The sequence below is a fragment of the Acomys russatus genome, chromosome 24, assembly GCF_903995435.1.
Source record: "Acomys russatus chromosome 24, mAcoRus1.1, whole genome shotgun sequence".
NCBI classification, from domain to species: domain Eukaryota; kingdom Metazoa; phylum Chordata; class Mammalia; order Rodentia; family Muridae; genus Acomys; species Acomys russatus.
In genome coordinates, this window is record NC_067160.1 from 52,394,914 (window position 1) to 52,418,182 (window position 23,269).

At 50.6% G+C, this 23,269-nt stretch overlaps 2 protein-coding genes across 2 annotated transcripts; one reads left to right on the top strand and one right to left on the bottom strand.

The window, feature by feature from the left end:
• Positions 1–3,835: 3,835 nt before the first annotated feature.
• Tor1a (torsin family 1 member A) lies at positions 3,836–11,197 on the top strand. The gene is made up of 5 exons (XM_051166536.1): positions 3,836–4,073; positions 4,405–4,670; positions 7,303–7,478; positions 7,582–7,709; positions 10,202–11,197. The coding sequence occupies exons 1-5, from the start codon at positions 3,893–3,895 to the stop codon at positions 10,450–10,452; spliced, it is 1,002 nt and encodes a 333-aa protein (XP_051022493.1). The 5' UTR covers positions 3,836–3,892; the 3' UTR covers positions 10,453–11,197.
• Positions 11,198–13,269: 2,072 nt separating this feature from the next.
• Positions 13,270–18,219, bottom strand: Tor1b (torsin family 1 member B). The gene is made up of 5 exons (XM_051166668.1): positions 17,947–18,219; positions 17,176–17,441; positions 14,572–14,747; positions 14,031–14,158; positions 13,270–13,816 (listed from the first exon to the last, which is right to left on the bottom strand). Exons 1-5 carry the CDS (start codon positions 18,143–18,145, stop codon positions 13,575–13,577), a joined length of 1,011 nt encoding a protein of 336 aa, XP_051022625.1. The 5' UTR covers positions 18,146–18,219; the 3' UTR covers positions 13,270–13,574.
• Positions 18,220–23,269: the final 5,050 nt, after the last annotated feature.

Genomic DNA, 23,269 nt, shown 5'->3' on the forward strand with positions numbered 1-23,269 from the left:
ATGTTGAAGAATTCCAGTAAGTATTTTTTTTTTCCTACTCTGCTGACCTAGGCTCATCTTAGCCTTTTTTGTTGTTGTTGTTGTTGTTGTTTTTGTTTTTTGTTTTTGGATTTTCGAGACAGGGTTTCTCTATGTAGCCTTGGCTGTCCAGGACTCACTTTGTAGACCAGGCTAGCCTTGAACTCACAGCGATCCTCCTGCCTCTGCCTCCCGAGTGCTGGGATTAAAGGCGTGCACCACATCTTAGCCTGAATATGCAGCAAAGAGGGACATTGAACTTGTTACCCTACCTTCACCTCCAGGGTGCTAGGATTACAGTCAAGGGCCAAGATGCCTGGCCCCAGTGACTTCTGTAGACACTTTGCTCTCAAGGAGGTAGAGCATAACTCTCCACTGCCTACATGTGGGCCTTGCACACCGATGACTTCTTTCCAAAGGTCCAGTGAGCTGCGAGGATGCAGAGGGAACCCCACTGCAAGGAAACCCAGATGCTGCCTGTGCTGATTAAGTTTTGGTCAATGTGACACAGACCTAGTCACAACTGCGAAAAGGATCTTCAGCTGAGAAATCGCCTGCAGCAGATTAGTCTGTGGGTTGTTTGGTTGACTTGTTTGTTTACTTATTTATTTATTATGGTTTTTCAAGACAGGGTTTCTGTGTAGTCCTGGCTGGCCTGGACTCAACTTTGTAGACCAGGCTGGCCTCGAACTCACAGAGATCCACCTGCCTCTGCTTCCCGGGTGCTGGGATTAAAGGTGTGCACCACCATGCCCAGCAGGCTTTTTCTTAATTACTGGTTGATGTGGGGGGGCCTAGTGTACTGTGGGTGGTGCCACCTCTATGCACTTGGACCTGGGACTGTATAATAAAGGTAGCCAAGATGCCTTGGGGGTTGGGAGCACTGGCTGCTCCTTCAGAGGACCTAGGTTCAGTTCCCAGCACCAACCTGGCAGCTTCCAACTGTCTGTGACTACACCCTCACACAGACATGACTGTAGGTAAAACATCAACGCACAGAAAAGAAACGTAGCTGAGAAGCCAGAGGGAACAAGCTAGTAAAGCAACATTCTACACACACCCCGCCCCCCTATTTCCCCATAATGATGTGCGTACCCTGTAAAATGAAATAAACCTCCCATAAGTGGCATTTGGTCGCAGTGTAACTGACAGCAAGTTAGGACTGTCTCAGCAGTCAGAGTTGAGTGTCAGCTATCCAACCAGGCTTACGATGTGGCCCTGGGCAGGATGTGACAGAAATAGCACTTTACTTTGGCAGCTCCCTTCCAGAACACTAATCTAATGATGAGAAATTTTTCAATAGAGGGACAATCTGCAAAGATTTTCAGGACAAGGGTATAGCCTACATGCAAAGGGCCAAGGTTTAATCCTCAGTAATGACAACAACAAAACCAAGCCTAAACTGGGTGTGGTAGCGCAGGCCTTTAATCCTAGCATTCGGAGACAGAGGCAGGCAGATTTCTGTGAGTTCAAGGCCACCCTGGTCTACAAAGTGAGTCTACTACAGGCAAGGCTGTTACACGGAGAAACCCTGTCTTGAAAAACCAAACCAACAAACAAACATAAACTTTGTTTTTAACAAACTCTCAGAAGTTAGATTTTATCAGTAAGGACTCAGGAGCCAGATGCTGGCTCTGTTAGCTCAAAGAGGCAGAGAAAGCACCCAGCTGACCTTCCTACTCAGCCAGTAACCCAGAAGGGAAAAGAAACCCCGGTCCCCACACCGTCTCACAAAACCCTGAAACGCCAGGGCGAGGTGGTGCACGCCTTTAATCCCAGCACCTGGGAGGCAGAGGCAGGTGGATCACTGTAAATTTGAGGCCAGCCTAGTCTACATACTGAATTCCAGAACAGCCAGGACTACCCAGAAAACCTGTTTCGAAACAAACCAGCCAACCCTGAAACTGAATGTCCCTCCCTTCTACTTCCTGTGTGTCTCTCTATCCATCTGCCTGACTTCCTCTTACTCTCTATGGTTTTCCCCCCTATTATTTACACCCTGTCAACTGGCTGCTTGCTCCTCCTCTTGACCTATGGTTGATTTTATTTAATTCAAGCAGAAAGCTCTTGAATTAAAGATGTGTTGCTACAGCTGAGGCACACCACAACTAGAAACAGGTTTCCAGTAAACAACACAATCTCAGGGTTCACGGTGGGATCAAATATCCTGCAACAAAAACAAAGAGCCTGGAGAGATGGCTAACAGGTTAAGAGCGCCATTCTTGTACGGGGCCTGAAGCCTAGCCCCAACCACTACACCAAGAACTCTGAAAATGAAGTCAAACAGAAGGTCTGAGGTATAATTCCACAAATCATTTGCCAACAACGCATGAGGCCCTGGGGTTCATCCTCAGGAATCTCCTTCCCTAAGTGTCGAGTATTCCTCAAAACTCAGTCATTTAAAAAGTAAGGCAAGGGCTGGAGAGATGGCTCAGAGGTTAAGAGCACTGACTGCTCTTCCAGAGGTCCTGAGTTCAATTCCCAGCAACCACATGGTGGCTCATAACCATCTATGATGTAACCTGATGCCCTCTTCTGACCTGTAGATGTACATGTAGACCACTGTATAAATAATCAATAAATAAATCTTTAAAAAAATAAAATAAAATAAAAAGTAAGGCAAACAGCTGTATGTGGTGGCGCATGCCTTTAATCCCAGCACTTGGGAGGCAGAGACAGGCGGATCTCTGTGAGTTCGAGGCCAGCCTGGTCTACAAGGCGAGTCCAGGACAGCCAAAGCTACACAGACAGACCCTGTCTCAAAATAAATAAATAAATAAATAAATAAATAAATAAATAAATAAAAAGCAAGACAAGTGTCACAAGCACCCAGAGAAGCTGAGGAGGCAGCACTGTGGGGAGCTGAATGGGTTCCCAAGAAAGTACTGGGTAAACTCTGGACTTAATTAACAATAGTCGTTCATGGGTTTTTTAAAAAGTGTAACACAGATGCCAAACTTTTATTTATTTTTGACACGTTGGCATCTAACTCTAGCCCTGGCTCTCCCTAGAATTCATTATATAGAACAGGGTGGCCTCGAACTCACAGAGACCCACCTGCCTCTGCCTCCCAGAGTGCTGAGGTTGAAGGGAGTATGGTACAATACCAGCCCTCAAATGTTAGATTTTATTTTTATTTTTCTTTATTATTTTCTTTATTTTGAGACAGTATTCACTATGCAGCTTTGGCTGGCCTACCTGAAACTTTCTAGGCTGGTCTCAAACTCATATAGATTCCCCCAGCCTCAGCTCCCTGAGTGCTAGGGTTAAAGATGCACACCACCCACCTCACCTGGACCAAATGTGAGATTTTAATAATAAGGAAACAAGTTGGGGAAATCATATGCTAGCCCATTACATTAGCCTCACAATTTTTGTGTATTCATTTATGTATTGTGTGTGTGTTTACATGAGCTTATGAGCAACACATGCATATTGGTGCCTGCATCATGTATTAAGAGCGGTTCTAGAGCCGGGCGTGGTGGCGCATGCCTTTAATCCCAGCACTCGGGAGGCAGAGGCAGGCGGATCGCTGTGAGTTCGAGGCCAGCCTGGTCTACAAAGTGAGTCCAGGATGGCCAAGGCTACACAGAGAAACCCTGTCTCGAAAAACCAAAAAAAAAAAAAAAAAAAAAAAAGAGCGGTTCTAAAACATTCTGCCAATTGATGGGGCGGAGGGGGCGGGGAAGAACAATCCCCATCACCTGATTCTTATAACCTCAAGGTTCAGAAGCAAAAAGGACTTTGCCCTTTACAAAGATGGCCGCCGGCTAGCATCAGGAGACGGCCTGCCTGGAACAGGAACCGGAAACGCGAGTTAGTCGGTGCGCGGGCACGGTGGACGCTGGGACGCGCAAGCCGCGCGGGTCCGGGCATGAAGCTGGGCCGGGCCGCTGTGGCCCTGCTGCTGCTGGCTCCGTGCTTAGTTCGTGCGGTGGAGCCCATTAGCCTGGGCCTAGCCCTGGCTGGCGTACTCACAGGCTACATCTCCTACCCGCGCCTCTACTGCCTTTTCGCTGAGTGCTGCGGACAGAAGCGGAGCCTCAGCCGGGAGGGTAGGCGGGCACCAAGGAAGGGCGCCAGGTGGCCGCGACGCTGCGGCAGGGGGATGGCTCCGCGGCCAAGCCAGGCTTTGGTTCGAGGCCTGAGAGTTGAGTGGTCGGTGCCGGGGTAGGGTATCAGCCCTGCGCGGATTTCACCGGGGCGGCCTCACCGCGCCTCTTCCGCTTGGCTTTGGGGCTCAGTCCGAGAAAGGACAGGGTTCGCGGCACCAGGGTTCGCCAGCGCTCTCCAGACTAGGCTCCGCCGACCCTGCCAGCCTGGAAATGGGTCTGCGTTTTTGCCAGCTTGTTTCTCTCCTGACCAGAGTGATCTTTCCTTTCCCAGCGCTGCAGAAAGATCTGGATAACAAGCTCTTCGGACAGCATCTTGCAAAAAAAGTCATCTTAAACGCTGTGTCTGGTTTCCTAAGCAACCCGAAGCCCAAGAAGCCCCTTACCCTCTCCCTCCACGGCTGGACAGGCACCGGCAAAAACTTCGCCAGCAAGATCATCGCAGAGAATATTTACGAGGGTGGACTAAACAGTGACTATGTGCACCTGTTTGTGGCCACGCTGCACTTCCCCCACGCCTCAAACATCACCCTGTATAAGGCAAGCGCATGAATTGACCATCTTCGTGGATGACCCGGGTTTGGGGTTTCTCTGTTGTTGGGTTGGATGTGGGAATTCCACGTCAGTGAGCGAGCCTCAATATGGCTCTGTAATGTCAATTCCCCTTTAAAAGGTGTGGTCAGAGCTGGCTATTCTGGAGCCATCTTCCAAAACATCAAAGGCTGAGGTAGCCTGCGGTGGAGCAGAATGTGCGAAGTTCTTGAGTACAAATCCCCACCCGCTGCTGTGGCGCACCTTGCCCGCTACTGTGGCGGTGGTGGCAGGAGTGGTTGGTGGCTATGTGAGATACAAAGGGTTTGGGGTACACAGAGCAATAAGACCATCAAAGTTTTAATGGGTGGCCTCTAGGCTCGGTAACCCAATTCCAGGGTCTTCAGGTCCCTGCGGATTGTGAAAAGGAAACATGGAGGTCTAAATTTGCTTTGACTTTGGGAGTTTAGCCCGCGCCTGAATTTGGGTTCTGTTGCTTCCTCCGGCTGTGCAGGCTGTCACCTAACCTCTCTGAGAAGGATATTCTTTGTTTTAGAATGGTGCTTAGCCTTCATTTGTGCGAAACACCTTGCCCCCTTAACACCTCCCTCCCCCCTTCTGTTTAGCATCAGGGTCGCCATAACTGTGTGGCTTTGGGCAGGTTGCTTAATCGTTGTGCCTGAAGTCAGCTGGGTGTTTTCCTACACAGCAGGCTGAGGCAGGAGGACCACATGTTTGAGGTTAGGCTGGCCTACGTAGTGAGCCTCTGTTTTCAAACAGAGACAGGAAGAGGACACATGGAGCGGGGGAGGAAGAGAAAGGAAATGGGGCCCAACAGCCTTTCTTCAGTGGCTTTGGGGCGGGGGTATAAAGCGGTGCTTAGGATGGTGTCTTGCAGCAGTGAGCGCCTGCACACGCTCTGTGATTCTGGTAGACTGGACAAACCTTGTCTGTGTAAATGTTCTGTGTAAATGTTCACTTGCCACATGGTGGTGGCAGGCCACTTGGGGTCTCTGAAGGTTCCTCAAAGGCGGTTTCTCAACCTTCCTAATGCTGCAACCCTTTAATTCAGTTCCTCATGTTGTGGAACATAATAACATAGGGTTATTCCTTGCTACTTCAAGGCTGTAACTTTGCTACTGTTACAAATCGTAATGTGAATATCTGATATGCGACAGGCCAGGGCGACCCACAATTTGAGGACCCCTGCTTTTAGGGGCAGGTGGCCTGGTCTGTGCCTGCAGGGTTGCTGCTCCCATTAGGCACAAATGGAAGAGTGTAACCGTGGTGCCAGGAGCCAATGGGAAGCCCCAAGCAGATGGACAGGGCAGTCGCTGGTGCGCTGATTTCCCCTTCTCCCTTCAGGAGGAGGGTGGAAACGCCTGCACATTATGTAGAGCAATTTTTCAAGCAAAATGCTTGCGAAGTCTTTGCGTCTCTCCTTGATGGCTTGGGGTGAAAGGACTGGGCTGGGGTTTGCTCAGTGCTGCCCTAGAGTGACTGAGGCATCCCAAAACACCCAAATACAAGTAAGGTGGGGGTTGTTTTATTTGAGACAGAAGCTCATGTGCTCATTGTTGTAGCCTGGGCTATCCCTGAACTCTGTTTCAGATAATAATGATGATGATGATGAGGTTGTTGTTGTTTCTGTTAATAATAACATTATTGTATTTTAAAATTATTAATAATAATAGCAACAATAATAATTATTATTATGTTTTAAAATAATAATTATTATTGTTGCTATTATTATTATTACGTTTTTAAATTTTAGTTTGGGGGGCGTATTTTGGTTTTGTTTTGCTTTTCAAGACAGGGTTTCTCTCTGTAGCCTTGGCTATCCTGGACTCACTCTGTAGACCAGGCTGGCCTCGATCCGCCTGCCTCTGCCTCCCTGAGTGCTGGGATTAAAGGCCTGCACCACTACCCCCAGTTTTTGTTTTTTGTTTGTTTGTTTTAATGATTTATTTTTATTTTATGTGTATTGGTGGTTTACCTGTATGTATGTCTGTGTGAGGTCAGATCCCCTGGAACTGGGGTTACAGACAGGTGTGAGCTGCCATGTGGGTGCTGGGAATTGACCCCCAGGTCCTCTACAAGAGCGCTCAGTACTCTTTTTTGTTTGTTTTTCAAGACAAGGTTTCTCTGTATAGCTTTGGCTGTCCTGGGCTCGCTTTGTAAACCAGGCTGGCCTTGAACTCACAGCGATCCACCTGCCTCTGCCTCCCAAGTGCTGGGATTAAAGGTGTGTGCCACCACCACCACCCAGCTGCACTCAGTACTCTTAACCGCCAAGTCACCTCTTCAGCCCTTTGGTTTGTCTTTTTAATTTTGTGTATTTGTGTGTGCATGGCATAGGGCAGGGCTGGACTGAGCTCCCAGCCTGCCCCTGCTTAGTTCTATATTGTCTCAGGTAAGTTGCTGGAACGCTCTGTACCTCAGTGTCCTCTCCTGGGAGGGGAAAAGGTGTGTGTGTGTGTGTGTAATATTCACAGCACAGTGCTTTAGAATTGCAACTATTGGCCTTAGGGGGGGAGGTTGTTCTGAGGCCTAGGTAGAAGAACTGCACAAAAACTAAGAACTCCAAAGCTGATTCAGTTGCCTCCCCTGAGAGCTCTGAACGGGCCCTCTTGTCCTCCAGGACCAGTTACAGATGTGGATTCGAGGGAACGTGAGCGCCTGTGCTCGGTCCATCTTCATCTTTGACGAGATGGACAAGATGCACGCCGGCCTCATCGACGCCATCAAGCCTTTCCTAGACTATTATGATGTGGTAGATGAGGTCTCCTATCAGAAGGCCATCTTCATCTTCCTCAGGTGAGGCTGTGGCTGCGCCACGGTGGGAGACCCTTGTGCCTGGATCTGGGGGCTTTGGGGGCGGGGGACCTGCAGCCCCTCTTCACTACAGTTGTTCCTGCAGCAATGCGGGGGCAGAGCGGATCACAGATGTGGCTTTGGATTTCTGGAGAAGCGGGAGACAGAGAGAGGAAATCAAGCTCCGAGACATGGAGCATGCCCTGGCTGTGTCGGTCTTCAATAACAAGAACAGTGAGTACAGCTCTCCTTCCTGAGTCCCACCCCAGTCCTGCGCCCTCAGTCCTCCCCAGCCCAAGAGTCAGGTCCCACCCCAGCCCTGCGCCCTTAGTCCTCCCCAGCCCGAGAGTCAGACTTACATGCAGTCTCAGTGTTCCTGGCCCCGGCAGAACCCAGCATCTGATAAGGAGCTGCAGGAGGTTTTATAAACACAGAAGTTTGGGCAGCACCATTGGTCGGTTGGTGGAGACGGAGTTCCTTCTACGTTCCCTGTAGAGGAAAAGCAGGCCGCCGAACCAGGAGGTCACTGTAGGTGGCTGCAGGGAGGGTGGTGACTGGTAAGGTCTCTCCCTTTAAAGGTTCCTAGAGCCCTGCCATGGCCTTCCCCGTGTAGCAGACACTCAGACCCTTGACCTGCTTGTTTGATCCCATCTGCCCTCTCACCTGGTGGGGTAGATAGATGCCTATGGTCTGTTTTGTACAGAGGACACAGGCTCAGTGAGGAGCTTGCCAGCGCCAGGCAGCCCGCGCGAAGCCTTCATCCTGTCCTCAGAGCTGTTAACTTTCAGCCCAGCTGCCTCTCCACCTACCATCATGCAGACCTTTGACCTTTAACCCCAGGAGGCAGACAGTCATGAGGGTGACTCACTGGTGATCTCATCAGGTCTTTGCTGTTGGGGTTGCTGAAGGTGACAAAACAAAAGGCCACGTTCTCCCTGGGAACACGCTCAGCAAGAGATCCAAGTTGAAGTTGGGTGGCTGGCACCATGTGTTCTTATGCAAGTGGATACTACTGAGAAAAGACAGACATTTTGCTAAATGTTAAGACATCTTCTCATTAAAAGGATGACTGCACATAACAGGAAATACAGACTGACGTGGCAGCGATACATCAGAACACTGTGTGTGTGCGTGCGGAAGAGAGGACATCCTGCAGGGCTGTGGATGGGATAAGAGACGGTGGAGACCTCTGTCACAGTGGTGGACTGTTGACAGTAGTGCTGGGGTGGACAATGAGAAGAGCAGTCTTAGGAGGAGGCCACCCTGGCCAGAAGGAAGAGCTAGGAGACATTTGACTGAGGACACACACTCAGCTGACTCAGTTGGCTGCCTATGGGTGGTTTTGCTTTAATGTTGTTCAGACTCAAACCCAGGGCCTTGCACGTGCCAGGTAACTACCCTACCACTAAGATAAACCCCAGCCTCGCTGGTGTTTTTAAGGCCATGGGACCATCTGAAGTCACTAGTTCTGCTGGGCACTTGGTGGGTTGTTGTTTGGGTCCTTGTCATTCAGGTTGGGCTCTCTGCACAGCTTGCATTGGGAGCCAGTGCACAAAGAGTAGTGGGTTAAGTAGGACATCAAGACACATCAAGAGCTCTTGGGGCATCCAGCAGGTGCTAAGTCCGGTGTTCTCAGGACTGAGCCATGCAGAGAGAGCTAGGCTTCTGCAGGTATGCACTTGCCAGAGTCCAGATCCTTGCAGTACTCATTCTTGCCTGCAGGGGGAGTTTCACCACCAGGGAGAGTCATGGTTTGGGCACTGGCAGCAGCCGTGGTTTCCTTCTTCATTGCTGGTCCAGTTTTGGGAGCTCTGGGGCCAGACTCTAGTTTCCTATTGGAGACTGGCTGGTTGAGTCTATCTCTGGGGATATCCCCCTTGGCTCTTTTTTGCACCTCTTGCAACCTGTCCATCAACTTCTCACACACTACCTGGGTCCCAGCTCACAGTATGATGCATGTGGCCCTCTAGTCTGCCTGCCATCTCTAAGGTACCCTGGAGAGGCCTTTCCAAGCCCACAGCACTAAAGTGTCCTTTTAAAAGCTTTTTTGTGTTTTTCATTTTTATGCATGTGTGTGCATGAGGGTGTTCGGAGATGGTGTTGCATCCCCGGACCCAGAGCTACATGTGGCTGTGGGCAGCCTGATGAGTGCTGGGACCAACTCAGGTCCCCTGCAAGGAACACCACGTGTTCTTATGTGTGGCCCTGGCTGGCTGTCCTGGACTCCCTCTGTGAACCAGCCTTTCTTCGAACTCAAGAGATCCGTATGCCTCAGCCTCAGGAGTGCTGGGATTAAAGGCATGTGCCATGGCCAACTGATGTACCCTAAAGGTCAAAGGTCTCCCCTTATGTCACCCTGCAGCACCACAAGGCAGTGTCTGTAGGCAGTTTCAGCTCCTGTTTTCTCCCTCCCGGTATGGAGATGGGCGGTGTAGAGTGTGGTCTCCTAGCTCTATCTCAAAGGCCGGCCTAATAGTTATGCTTGATGGACAGATCAATTTTTTTCTTTTTTATAAAAGTATTATTTATTTTTATGTATATGAGCATTCTCTCTGCAGGCCAGAAGAGGGCATCAGATCACATCATAGATGGTTGTGAGCCACCATGTGGTTGCTGGGAATTGAACTCAGGCCCTCTGGAAGAGCAGTCAGTGCTCTTAACCTGTGAGCCATCTCTCCAGCCTGGATAGATAATATTAAGTAGCACCTTTTTTGCCTTTTTCCCAGGTGGCTTCTGGCACAGCAGCCTCATCGACCGGAACCTCATTGATTATTTTGTCCCCTTCCTGCCCCTGGAGTACAAGCACCTGAAAATGTGCATCAGAGTTGAGATGCAGTCCCGTGGCTACGAAGAAGATGAGGACATCATAAGCAAGGTGGCTGAAGAGATGACATTCTTCCCCAAGGAGGAGAGAGTCTTCTCCGACAAGGGCTGCAAGACTGTGTTCACCAAGCTGGACTACTACCTGGACGACTGAGGCCAGCTGCCCGGCACGCTGCAGGTCCACTCCTCGCCCAGGGAGACGCTCGGACACTTCCTGCTGAGGTTCCCAGGAATTCCCTCAGGGACTGTTTCTGCTCCTCGACACCTGCAGGTGGCCATGCTGTAGGGACCACAGACACAGAAGCAACATGGACCCAAAGCTGCTGGGGCCTCTGGAGAGGGTGAATCGAGCTCCCAGCCTGCCCATTCTAGGCTCATGATTTTTTAAAAATTATGTTTTAATTTCACGTGTTTCTGTTTTGAGGCAGGACAAGAAGGTTTTACTGCAAATGTGATAACTTTATTTAAAATGGTTTTTAATATTATGAGAGGCCTTTCAGCTGTTGGCTCTGTGTGTCTTTTGAAGCTGTCAGGCTGACATCACCAGTGTTTATGCTGCAGAAGCCCAAGCACGGACACCTGCTGCATCAGTGGCATCTCAGGGACAAGGGACTGTCCCCAGGGAGCTGAAGGCAGCCCTGCCAGGGGCCATGCAGTGGTTAGGTGAGCCTGGACCACAAATGTGCCCGATTGCTCGTCCCTGGACTCCATAGTATAGTAAGACAAAGCAGCTCAGCATCACTGTGATGTCAGGCAGGGCGGAGCTCTGGGTAGCCTTGTTTTATGCAACACATGAATGCCTGCCAAGGGGCCGGGCTTCTCCTGTAGGTGTGGTAGCTGTTCAGGGCACTCACAGGGCCTGTGTTCAAAACTAGGTCAACGGCTGGCAGGGCCACCCTGCCTCTGCTACCAGCCTGGTCAGGGTTCCTTCTTAGGTGGTCCAGGGCTCCCAACTTCCCCCGGAGTCATGTCATGTCAGGGCTGAGGGCTCGTTCACTGAGCCCTAACTGAGGGGCACAGAGTGCTCTGTTCTGCTGTGTCCTGTCTTAGAGGTGGCAGCATAGGACAGGGTGGGTACTGTGTCAGGGAGCAGCAGATGAAGATGACTTACACTTCAGGGCAGGAAGAGCCAGCAGCTGGGTCTCCTCATGAGTTAGGATGAGGACAGCTATGACCAGGTACATAGGTCACCATTAGGATGTTGTGTGACAGGAAAGCCTGGTTCTGGCAGCTCCCTGCCCAGCTAAGGGGCCCAACCACATGTGTGTGCACGTGTGCCACACCAAAGACCCTGCCTACCTGACAAGGTTACCCAGCACCTGACGCGACTTCACCCTCTGTTTGTGGGTAACAACCTTTAAAGCACACAGTGGCGTTTGTGGGATGCAGACAGCCTCTGCATCCAGGTGTTGCAGCTACACAGGCAGCTCCAGAACCCACGACCACACAGCTGAGGGAAAACCTAGGAAAGTCTCACACTGGCTTTATTACTTTGCATCCAGCTCGGTTCATGCCTTCTCACAGGCAGGTTGGGGAGGCTGGGGCAGGCAGAGCAGACCTTTCAAAGTTACAGATCAGTAACAGCAGTCCAAAGGTGGCCAGCACGTGTCCACCCATTACATCATTGTAAACAGAAAAGCTTGTTTCTTCTTGACCAGGCGCCCAACAGATTATAAATGGTAACTTGGCTCCAATCCAAGAATATGGCATGAAACTCGGCCCCACCTTGGCAGGGTTTTGTTTGTTTTTTGCTTTGAGACAGGGTCTCTGTAACGTACCTGGCTTTAAACTCACCTTCCTAAGGGCTAGACTCACAGGCATGTGCGTCACTAGGCCGGTGTTCACTTCTGTGGCCTAGGCTGGCCTCAAACATGAGACAGTCCTCTCTCAGCTACTGGGACTGAAGGGGTGCATCACCATATCTGGCTTAGCCTGGCATTTTTAAAAAACTAAATGTGGTTCTCTGGAAGGCATTTCCATTTTATAAAATGAGCCATTCTACTACAGTACATTTAGTAAATGGGTACCTCTTTTATTTTTCATTTAGTACCTCTTCCCCCCCCCCCCCCCCCTCCTTTTGAAAGTTTCATGTAACTCAGGCTGTCTTCAAACTCAACAGATAGCTGAGGAACCCTGAATCCTGACTTTCCTGCTGGGATCGTGGGTGTTGTGCCCCACAATAAAAACCTGAGAATAAGCATTATTCTATTTTATGTCCTTCCTAGGTGTGTGTGAGACAGGGTCTCTCTGTAGCCCTGGCTGTCCTAGAACTCACTCTGTAGACCAGGCTAGCCTTGAACTCACAGAGATCCACCTGCCACTGCCTCCCAATTCGCTGGGAGTAAAGGCGTGCGCCACCACACCTGGTACTTTCTAGTTTTAAAATGCATGGTATCTTATATTTATTACCTAAAGTTTAGAAGTGAAAACACATTTTAAATATAGGCATGTCCTTAAAAAACAAAAACAAAAAACCTCCAGCATATCCAGTGTGCCGCAGGCTCATCCCTTCTGATGGGTTTGGCCAGGTCAGCCCTGGCCTGAAACTTACTCCTATGCATGCTGTCGGTGCTGAGCTTGACCTTCAGAGCAAGTGTAACAGGCAAACAGTAACTAAATCCCTCCTTCAAAGATGACAGCCCATTCTGATGTGGCTGGGGTAAATCTAACAGCTAAGGAAACAAGGCTCAAGGCAGGCTGCAACCCACACACAGTGGGAGACGGGAGAAAATTCCACAGCCAGGGCTGTGAGCAGCAGCGAGGCTCTGGGTGTCCCAGTGTGCGACAGTGGCCTGAGGGGGAGCTGCCACTGCTCACGCTGACCGTTCAGCCACTGTCAAGCCCACATGCTCCTTCCAAGTGAGCATCTGTCAACACCACCAGCTTCTGAAAACTGAGTACCAGCTCAGAGTAAAAAAGATGAGGGAAAAAAAAAAAAAAAACACAGATGGGTGCTCCTGGCAGGAAAATCTGGCTCCCCGAGGCTGCAGCAGAGTGTTGTAGCCCCTTTAGTGGCAGGTATCTGAGGCATGGGTGCCTTTGGCCACACAGGACCTTTCGCCTCCTGAGTTCAGATGTTTCTAGGCACTTGATTCACAGGAACAGTGTGAGGGTTCTAGAAGCTCACCATCAGATGCCACCTGACAGCATCCCCAGGGTCCACAGGTGCAAATGAACAAAAAGCCCCAAGGGCGTCTTCAAAGTGCTTCCACAAGGCAAGGCCCTGGTGGGCCTGGGAGGCTCCTGTGAGCCTTCCCACGCCATTAGGCGAAAAGCTCAGTAGAAACTTAGCCGTGACTGCACGGTCTTGCAGCCCTTGTCTGAATAGATCTTCTCATCCTTGGGGAAAAAGGTCATTTCATCTGCCACACTGGTGACGATGTCTTCATCAACAGCAGTCCCGCGGGCCCTCATCTCTGCCCGCACACACATTTTCACGTGTCTGTACTCCAAGGGCAGGAAGGGGATGAAGTAGTCGATGAGATTTCTGTCTATCAGCCCACTGTGCCACAGGCCACCTGCAGAACAAGACAAAGCAGGTCTCCTATCACTGCCACCTGGCCACACCCCATAGCTGATCCTGGCCCACAGTGCATCCTTCATGTCTTTGCCCTTGCAGAGATGCTGGCAAGGGCCACGCCCCCTCACAACACCCTAAGAAAGCTCCCTATGGCAGCAAAGCCCCAGAGGCGGCTGAGAATCGGCTTGTTCCCTGCTCCACGGTGGACTCACTGTGCTTGTTATTGAAGACACCCACGGACAGCACAGGCTCCAGGTCTTTCAGCTGGATCTCCTCTCTCTTCCTTCCTGCCCGCCAGAAGGCCAGGGCCGTCTTAGTTATCAGGTCCCCTCCTGCATTGCTGAGTTGGCCAGAGACGCAGAGACCAATATCACACGTGTGTTTATCCCCGTCTCCTTGGCAGATACACCCGCCCAAGGCTTTTCTTCCCTCCTTTTCGGTGCTAGGACTGACTGGGGTCCTGTGCATGCTAAGCATGTGCCACCATAGTGCTATGCGGCACCCTGGCTCCCAGGTGCGCTACACTTCTAGTGTCCCTAAGCTTTACACCAGGACTGTTTACAGCGCGCTACCAGAGAATGACAAAAAGCCCATCTGCCTGAAAGGAGCTTGAGGGCTGTGTTTAGAACTCAGGCAGGCTGGCAGGAGCACCAACTGAGCCTATAGATTGGCCAAGGTGACAGTCCTGTCCCAGATGGCCAAGAGAACCTCATTCTAGCACTTGTAGGTCCCCGAGAAGCCTCCTTGGCTGACCTGAGGAAGATGAAGATGGCTTTGCGGTAGGAAATCCCATCCACCTGTTCATAGTAGTCTAGGAAGGGCTTGATGGCGTCAATGATGCCAGGGTGCAATTTATCCATCTCGTCAAAGATGAAGACGGAGCTGCCGCAGGCACTCACGTTGCCCCGGATCCACTTCTGGAGCTGGTCCTAGACCAACCGCAAAGAGGCCCAGTCAGAGGAGGTTCCAGAGGATGGAGGGGCGGAGGTCCCGGAGCCCCCACACAGCAGGCAGACACGTTTCCAAACCTTACCACGCATGGAAGGGCTCTAACCTGAGCCTGGCCACCTGAGCTCTAACCCTAGGACCCAAATGGCTAAGGGCGAGAACCTACTTCCAAAAGCCACCCGCTGACCTCCACATACATGCCCACTGCATGCCCCGTGGCATGCATCTGTAAGCTCAGCCCTCCTGTGGCAAAACGGGCAGCACAGAACTGGCCGGAAGCTGGCGGATCAGCTCACACACAGCATATAGTCCCGCCTCAAACAAGGCAGGAGGAAGGAATCCCGAGCCTCTTGTTAGGGTATGTGATGGATGCCAACTGGATTCAGATCTGCGTAACACAGGGGACCAAGGCTGTGGACGCAATGAGTAAAGGTGCTGAGCTGGCTGGTGTGAAAGGCCCCGAGCTACAGCTCTAGCCCCCCTGCTTTATTGAAACACCCGCCCCCAACCCCAAGCAACACCTCTCATTCCCTGTGAACCACCCACTGCAGGCACTGTATTTCCAGAGCTCTATAATAACATTTGGAAACATGAACATCACTTCGTGGTGAGGACTGTAGCTTGGTGGCACAGCGCTTCCTTCCCAGGAGCAAGCCTGGGTTTCTATTTTTATTTTTATTTATTTATTTTGGTTTTTCAAGACAGGGTTTCTCTGTGTAGCCTTGGCCATCCTGGACTCACTTTGTAGACCAGGCTGGCCTCGAACTCACAGCGATCCGCCTGCCTCTGCCTGCTGAGTGCTGGGATTAAAGGCATGCGCCACCACCTGGCAAGCCTGGGTTTCTATAAACAGCACCTTAAAATAAAATAATCCTGCCTGCCGGGCGTGGTGGCACACGCCTTTAATCCCAGCACTCGGGAGGCAGAGGCAGGCGGATTGCTGTGAGTTCGAGGCCAGCCTGGTCTACAAAGTGAGTCCAGGATGGCAAGGCTACACAGAGAAACCCTGTCTCGAAAAACAAAAACAAACAAACAAAAAAATCCTGCCCTTTGGTACCCCGTCCCTTCCTTACAGCAAAGACAACAGGTTCAATTTCATTTCCTTCTTCGCTTGGGTTTCAGTTTGCTATCTCCTCCTCGAGAAGATAGTAAAAGGACTAGTGCCAACAAACAGGACACTAGTCATTTAAGTCAGAATCAGCCTATGAAATGTGCAGAGATCTCACAAGGAGAAACAGTCTGGAGGTTTGGTTCTGTGAGACCTGAAGGCCGGGAGGAACCAAGGGAATCAAAGCCATTAGGAGGAAGTCCTATTCTATACCCTGTAAAACCCAGGGGCAAAAGCCCAGGCTGCAGGACAGGTGGAGAGAGTGGCCAAACTATTTAAGGCTGCCCTGCCTATCACCCTTTGTCCTGCTGGGAATGCACATCACTTTACGAGTGCCTAAGACATAAGCTAGCTAGGTATGAGATGGCAGGCATTGAGTACAGGCTGTAAGGAACAAGTCACCTGGCCTCTCTTGCCCATTTCTCCTCGTTCCACCCGCTCTTCTCCCTCCCCCTACGTCCAGGAATTGAACCTATGGCCTCCCACACAATAGTGGGCTCCATCTTTTAAAGTTCATAGCATCCCCTACCTCATTGGATTATTTTGGAACAGCAAATCTTAAAAAAAGAGATGGCTGGACCATGGTGAGGCACAGCTATCAACCCAGCACTTGGAAGGCGAAGGTAGGAGGACCAGAAGTGCAAGTCCAGCCTCTGCTACATAGTGAGTTTGATGCCAACCTGGGCTACAAGAGACCCTAAGACACCTCTCCCAGCACACACACACACACACACACACACACACACACACACACACACACGTGTCATAAGATGGGCAAAGTGGTGGGTGCCTGTTAATCTCAGCCCTCAGAAAGCTGGGGCACTAGGATCCCTAACACCATGGCCAAGCCTGGGCTACACGGTGAGACCTTCACTCAAAAGTATGAATAAGGTCCTGGAGAGATGGCTCAGGGGTTAAAGGCACTGACTGCTCCTCCAGAAGTCCTGAGTTCAATCCCCAGCAACCACATGGTGGCTCACAACCAACTGTAATGTGATCCGATGCTCCTCTGGCCTGCAGGTGTACATGCAAGCAGAGCACTGTATACATAATAATAAATAAATAGGTTTTTTTTTTTTTTAAGTATGAATAAATAGAGGCCAGGCAAGGAGGCCCACACCTTTAAATCCCAGCACTTGGGAGGCAGAGGCAGGCATTTCTCAGCGAGTTCCAGGCCTGCCAGAACTATAGTAAAATAGCAGAAAGAAAGAAGCAAAGCAGAGGGGCCAGACGCAGCTGTTTCAAGGCAGAGAAGCAGAGGCCGGAGCTACTGAGCCGGTGGCCCAGGCATGTCATCTTGCCTGGTATAGTTTTATCTTCTGCTCATGAGGGAAGTGCAGAGTAGAGACGAACAGGTGGACAAAGTTACTCTTCAGGCCTTTTGGATGAAGGTTTTCAGCCACAATCTGGCTGACAAAGTTCTTGCCCGTGCCAGCCCAGCCGTGCAAGGACAGAGTCAGTGCTTTCTTGGGATTTTTGTTGTTTCTGAAGCCAGTCAGTGCCTTGAGAATCACTTCGTTGGCGAGGTGCTGTCCAAACAGCTTCTCTTCCAAGTCCAGCTTGAGGGCTGTGGTGGCCAGCCCCGGAACAGAGAGAAAAACACACGTTAAAAGGGCATCTGAAACCGGCCAGAGGGAGGCACAGCTTAGCGACCGATCCAGCCCGAACCTTAAGGATCTAGAGACAGACGCTTAGTTGGCAGTTCTCCTTAGCGCCTCAATGGCAAACAAGGAAGCAACGCGGATTCATTCATTCATCGAGGAAACAACCATCTTGCGGCTGAGCTCCGGGTGTGCTTTCCCGCCACCCCCGCTGGCTCCGGGGGGAAAAAACAAAACAAAACAACCAACCAACTAAACAAACAAACAAACACAAACCCTGCAAGAGCCAATGGCGGGCTTTCTGGACGGAGCTGCAAGCCTGACACCCAGTGAGGGGGGCGCACATGCCGGCCCCGCGGCGTTCAGTCCTCCGGGCGGTCATCTCCGCCCGCGAAGGTGTGGCGAGGTCCGGGCAGAGTCCGTCTCCCGCGGCGCCCTCCCGCCCGCCCCGACCGGCCCGCCGGCACGTACCCGACGCGTTGAGGGGCCGCTCCTCGTGGCAGCACTCGGTGAAGCGGCAGTACAAGTCGGTGTAGGACAGGTAGCCGGTGAGCGCCGACACGGCCCCGATGGCGATGCCCACGCTCACGGGCTCGAACGCCGCCGCCATGCGGGCGGCCAGCAGCACCCACAGGGCCGTGGAGCCCCCGAACGCCCCGATTCGTCTCATCGCCGGCCAAGGAGCCCGGTGCTGCTACCGCGGCGCTCGGATTCGGTTCGAGCGGTGCTGCAGACCCTACTTCCGGTTCGGAGCGTCACTTCCGCCTGCCCAAAAAGCGACCATGTTTAAAGGGGCGGGGAGGCTTTTGGCGCCATCCTCGGGTCGCTGTGAGTTCGAGGCCAGCCTGGTCTACAAAGTGAGTCAGGGACAGTCAAGGCTACACAGAGAAACCCTGTCTCGAAAAACCAAAAAAAAAAAAAGAAGAAGAAGAAGAAGAAAGAGAGACAGAGAGAGAGAGAGAGAGAGAGAGAGAGAGAGAGAGGAGAGAAGGGGGCGGGGGAGAGAGGATCTATCCTTTTATATGGCCCTGGGCAGGGTCATTCTCCCCCTTCCCCATGGCAGGTAAATAAGGACATCACAAGTAGGCGGACTGAAGCAAAATGCTAACAACAATAATAACAATAACAATATTGTGTGTTTGTGGTGAAAGAGAGAGTCAGTCTCCGGTGTTGGGATAACCCACCCACACACACTTATTGTATCCCCTGGCTATAAAGATAGGCATGTCCCTGTATTCTCAATTGTTAATTACTGTACCAGCGGGATTTATAAGTATTTGTTGCTTTCTCACCTGCCCAAAAGGAAAAGGCAAGCTGCTGCCCTGTGGGAGGTCGCTCAGCCCTCCTCCCATATGCTAATAGCGTGGCATGTGAGCAATAAAGTACTGGTGGCTGAAGCTGCGACAGAGAAAAGAGAGGCAAAAAGATGGAAGGGACACTGGGTGGCAGGGAAGTCTAGTGAGTCTGGTGGGCTAGCCCATTGAGGGACTGCCCCAGCGAAAAGGGCCAGCAACCTTATTTGTACAGATGTCCCCATGTCTTTATTATTACACCACAAGTGGGACCCCCAAAAGCCCCACAATACTGAGAATATAGTACACCGTGCAGAATATTGAGAGGTGAGGGCTGAGGACAAGGCAAAGACTAGCAAGTGACTTGTGTTCTGGAGCAGAGCTGGGCACCACAGGCTTTTACTGGGAGCAACACAGCCAGCTCAGAGGCCCTTTCCCAAGGAAAGGGACTGTCACAGTGGTCCATGCATACTTGGCCCAGTCTTTGCCAAACTTGGTTGAGTTCCTTGGGCAGCCCAATCTGCACCGAATATCTCCTGAACTCTGGCTGTGTGTGAGACCCAGCACTGTATCGGGTCCCAGGCTCACAGCAGCGGACAGAACCAGTGTGGTTCCTGACCTTAGGACAGAGCCACTGACCACAACCGTTCTTACTTCTGGGGTTTTCGAGCAAAAGCTGGTGGCAGTCACCTGTCTCGGTGTGCTAATTAAAGAGACAATTAATGGTGAAAAGCAGAGCGAAGCGTTTCGATTAATGTGTCACATTGGGAAGAGGAGCAACTAAGGATGTCCAGTGACCCCAAGTCTGTCTTCTGGACACTGAGGAAGAGTTGGGACAAGAGGTATACATAGGTCAGCAGTCCTGGTCAAAGAGTGGCCTGGTTGATAATTATCTCAGTTTGAGAATTGGGTAATGCTCACAGGATTCTATACTATTTGAAGGGACATGTCAGTTCTCAGGAGATTGTTCGAGAACAGCCCTCACAGGATGATGTGTTGGCTCGCCCATGCTAGGGTTGATGTAGGTCTCTTGTCATAAGCATGTTGATTGATCAGTCCTGTCCCAGGAATCCAAGCTGAGTGAAGGGTTAGGATGGTGGCTGGAGCCCAGTTTGGCAGTCTGAAATACGACACTGAAAAGCTGACCAAGCGTGGTGGCCCACACCTTTAACCCCAGCATTCAGGAGACAAAGGCAGGTGGATCTACGAGTTTGAGGCCACCCTACTCTTCAAAGTGAATTCTAGGACAGCCAGAGAAACCCTGTCTAAAAACCAACCAACCGCTGGATGCAGTGGTGCACACCTTTAATCCCAGCACTCGGGAGGCAAAGGCAGGCGGATCTCTGTGAGTTCAAGGCCAGCCTGGTCTACAAAGTGAGTCCAGGGCAGCCAGTGTGACACAGAGAAACCTTGTCTCAGAAAAAAACAAAACACAAACCAAAACTGTTGGGGTGATCTTTCTGTGCACTGTGTAAAGACTGTCTTTGTAGCTGGGCATGATGGCGCATGCCTTTAATCCCAGCACCCAAGAGGCAGAGGCAAGCGGATCGCTGTGAGTTCGAGGTCAGCCTGGTCTACAAAGCGAGTCTAGGACAGCCAAGGCTACACAGAGAGACCCTGTCTCAAAAAACAAACAAAAACAAAAACAAAAAGACTGTCTTTGTATTATTCAACAGAGAGCTGAGTACAGGCTGGATTTTGGTACTGTTAAGCATCACCTATCTCAGTGTTTTGTAAACATACACTTCCCTCACCTTCTGATTGGTTTACTAAAGACTAAACAGCCAATAACAAAGGCAGACAAAGGAGGCAGGCTGTACCAGCAGAGCTAGGGACACTGGAAAAGAATCAGAGGCAGAAAGATTTCTCTAGCCAGACACAGGGGATGAAAGAGACTGAGAAGTAAAGAGGCACATGGTTGAGCGTAGATGAACATAAACAGGTTACTTTAAGAGCTAGTTAAGGCTGGGCGTGATGGCGCACGCCTTTAATCCCAGCACCCAAGAGGCAGAGGCAAGTGGATCGCTGTGAGTTCGAGGCCAGCCTGGTCTACAAAGCGAGTCTAGGACAGCCAAAGCTACACAGAGAGACCCTGTCTCGAGACCTGCCGCCCCCCCCAAAAAAAGAGCTAGTTAGGAACAAGCTAAAGCTAAGGCCAAACATTAAAAATTAATAACAAGTTTCTGTGTCATTATTCAGGAGCTGGCATGCCCCCCCACAAAAAAAAAGTTCTGTTTACCCAAAATAAACAAACAAAACAGGGTAGCTACCTGTAATCTTAACAAATGGGAAACAGAAGCCTGAAGAGGGGATGATTGTCCCGCAGGATATGGGGGAGGATGCTCTAGATGAAGCAGGTCCTTTGTGGCAGGATCTTCAAGGATGACAAGCAGTGGCCGTCTCTGGCTGGGAGACAGTTGCGGTGCTACAGACACTGGAGATTCCTGTAAGGCAATAATCTGGGGAACAGAGTTAGGCAAGAAGGGGTGGACCCGGGTTGGGGGGTCCATAATGAGCTCCTTCCAGACAGTGATGTAAGGGGCTTGGTCAAGATGTCCTGATGTGTTCAGTCGAAACACAATCTTTTTTACTGCCATAGTGGTAGGGAGATCCCTGTGGCTGGCCAGCCGACCCCAAATGTGAGCCATTCTGAAGAGCAAAAAGTAGTCACTCTGCTTTTTTGGACTAACAAAGATAGGTTGTGAGCCCTAGTCGGTACATCAGTCCAGCGGTCAATTACATCAGTCAAAGGAGAAATCTTAGTCTGCCCCATGTCCGGCCGTTCGTAATAGTCAGTGCAACAGAAACAATAAGAGACAGATAGACAAAATCACACACGAGCCAACGCCCCTGCCACGGACGTGGCAGAAAACAGGTAAAACGACACAAGCCGACGTGCCGGCCACTGACGTGGTAGAAAACAGACAGGCAGGGAAAACCACACACAAGCCACACCCCTTCTCCCGGCGAGGCCCGGCCTGTACCTGCGAGCAGAGTCTTGTACCCTCTTGGGCAAGAGCAAAGCACTCGCGCACAGATTGGAGAGAGGCTATTTCACCCTGCTCCTGGAACTGGGGCGTCCTCTGAGTTCACCCAGGCAGGGACACTGTTCCCTGTCAGGGACAGCTCATGTTGGGGACCCCGACTTTTGCGAGGACACCGAGGGCAACACAGTTGCTTCCTCGAACTGGGTGGAGACACAAGTGCTGTCTCCTTAACCCAGGCAACGCGATTCCCCGTAGGTTGCTTCCTCAACCCAGACCAATCGTTCGCAAACCAGATTCAGAGTAAAGGAGAAAGCGACAGAACAACACAGACACAGACAAGAGACCAGACAAGCCACGGCGGTACCTGTTATTTCTTACTCCTCGACCCGAGTTTGGTCCCCAAGGGGCTTCAAATCTCGATGGGACCTCCAAATGCTAAACTCAGATTGTCAGAGTCTATTCCTGGAAGCCCAATTGAGAGTCAGAGTCCAGAGTCGATGCAAAAGCAAAGGAATTTTGTTGAGCTGACATGCTGGGGTCCATGGAGCTCCGAGGAGATGGAAGACCCCGTTCTGCAAGAGTTGGGCATTAATATACCATATACAGAAGGAGAACTTCAGCGACAACGGTTAGTTAACAAGTGATAGCCGGGCGTGGTGGCGCACGCCTTTAATCCCAGCACTCGGGAGGCAGAGGCAGGCGGATCGCTGTGAGTTCGAGGCCAGCCTGGTCTACAAAGTGAGTCCAGGATGGCCAAGGCTACACAGAGAAACCCTGTCTCCAGAAACAAAAAAGAAAAAAGAAAAGAAAAAAAAAAAGAAAAAGAAAAAGAAAAGAAAGATACATTCCAAAAGATTCTAATCATTTTACTACTACTATTATTAAATTTAAAAGTTATAATGTGTTACTGATATTTTTGGGTACTTGTATGCTAAAAATAACTCCAAAAATAAATTTAGACACTGACAACTCTGTGTCACCAGAAAAAAAAAAGCATATACCCAATTTTAGAGTGTGGTGGCTTGAGCCTGTAGTTAGTGCTTTCATTCATTTAAGAGGCTGAGGTAAGAGGATGGTCATAAGTTCGAGGCAAGCCTGAACTACATGTAAGTGCCAGGACATCTTGGATTACAGATATTCATTTGTCTCTTTTGTGACAGGGTCTGCCTAAGCAGCCCTGGCTGGCCTGGAACTCACACTATAGACCAAGCTGGTATGGAGCTCACAGAGATCTGCCTGCCTCTCCCTCCCAAATGCTGGAATTAAAGCTGTGCACCAGCATGCAGAGATCTGAGCACAAGTAGGACTTTAGTATTGTTACTTCTATTTATCTTTTTTTAAAGGATTTGTTTATTTTGTGTTATGTGGGTGCTTACTGTATCTGCATGTGCTCCTGCACGCCAGAAAAAGGAATTAGATCACATTCTATATGGTTGTGAGCTACCATGTGGTTGATGGGAATTGAACTCAGGACCTCTGGAAGAACAAACAGTGCTCCTAACCTCTCAGCCATCT

What these genes read in the sequence shown, in the direction of transcription:
- Tor1b (XM_051166668.1), bottom strand. Translation starts at nt 18,145, where the DNA reads ATGAGACGAATCGGGGCGTTCGGGGGCTCCACGGCCCTGTGGGTGCTG. An exon ending in AGAAGATAAAACTATACCAG is followed by an intron (nt 14,748 to 17,175) that starts GCAAGATGACAT and finishes CGGTTGGTCTAG; the next exon opens with GACCAGCTCCAGAAGTGGAT. An exon ending in TGTCTTCAATAACAAGCACA is followed by an intron (nt 13,817 to 14,030) that starts GTGAGTCCACCG and finishes CTTGTTCTGCAG; the next exon opens with GTGGCCTGTGGCACAGTGGG.
- Tor1a (XM_051166536.1), top strand. Translation starts at nt 3,893, where the DNA reads ATGAAGCTGGGCCGGGCCGCTGTGGCCCTGCTGCTGCTGGCTCCGTGC. An exon ending in GCGGAGCCTCAGCCGGGAGG is followed by an intron (nt 4,074 to 4,404) that starts GTAGGCGGGCAC and finishes TTCCTTTCCCAG; the next exon opens with CGCTGCAGAAAGATCTGGAT. An exon ending in GCCATCTTCATCTTCCTCAG is followed by an intron (nt 7,479 to 7,581) that starts GTGAGGCTGTGG and finishes TTGTTCCTGCAG; the next exon opens with CAATGCGGGGGCAGAGCGGA.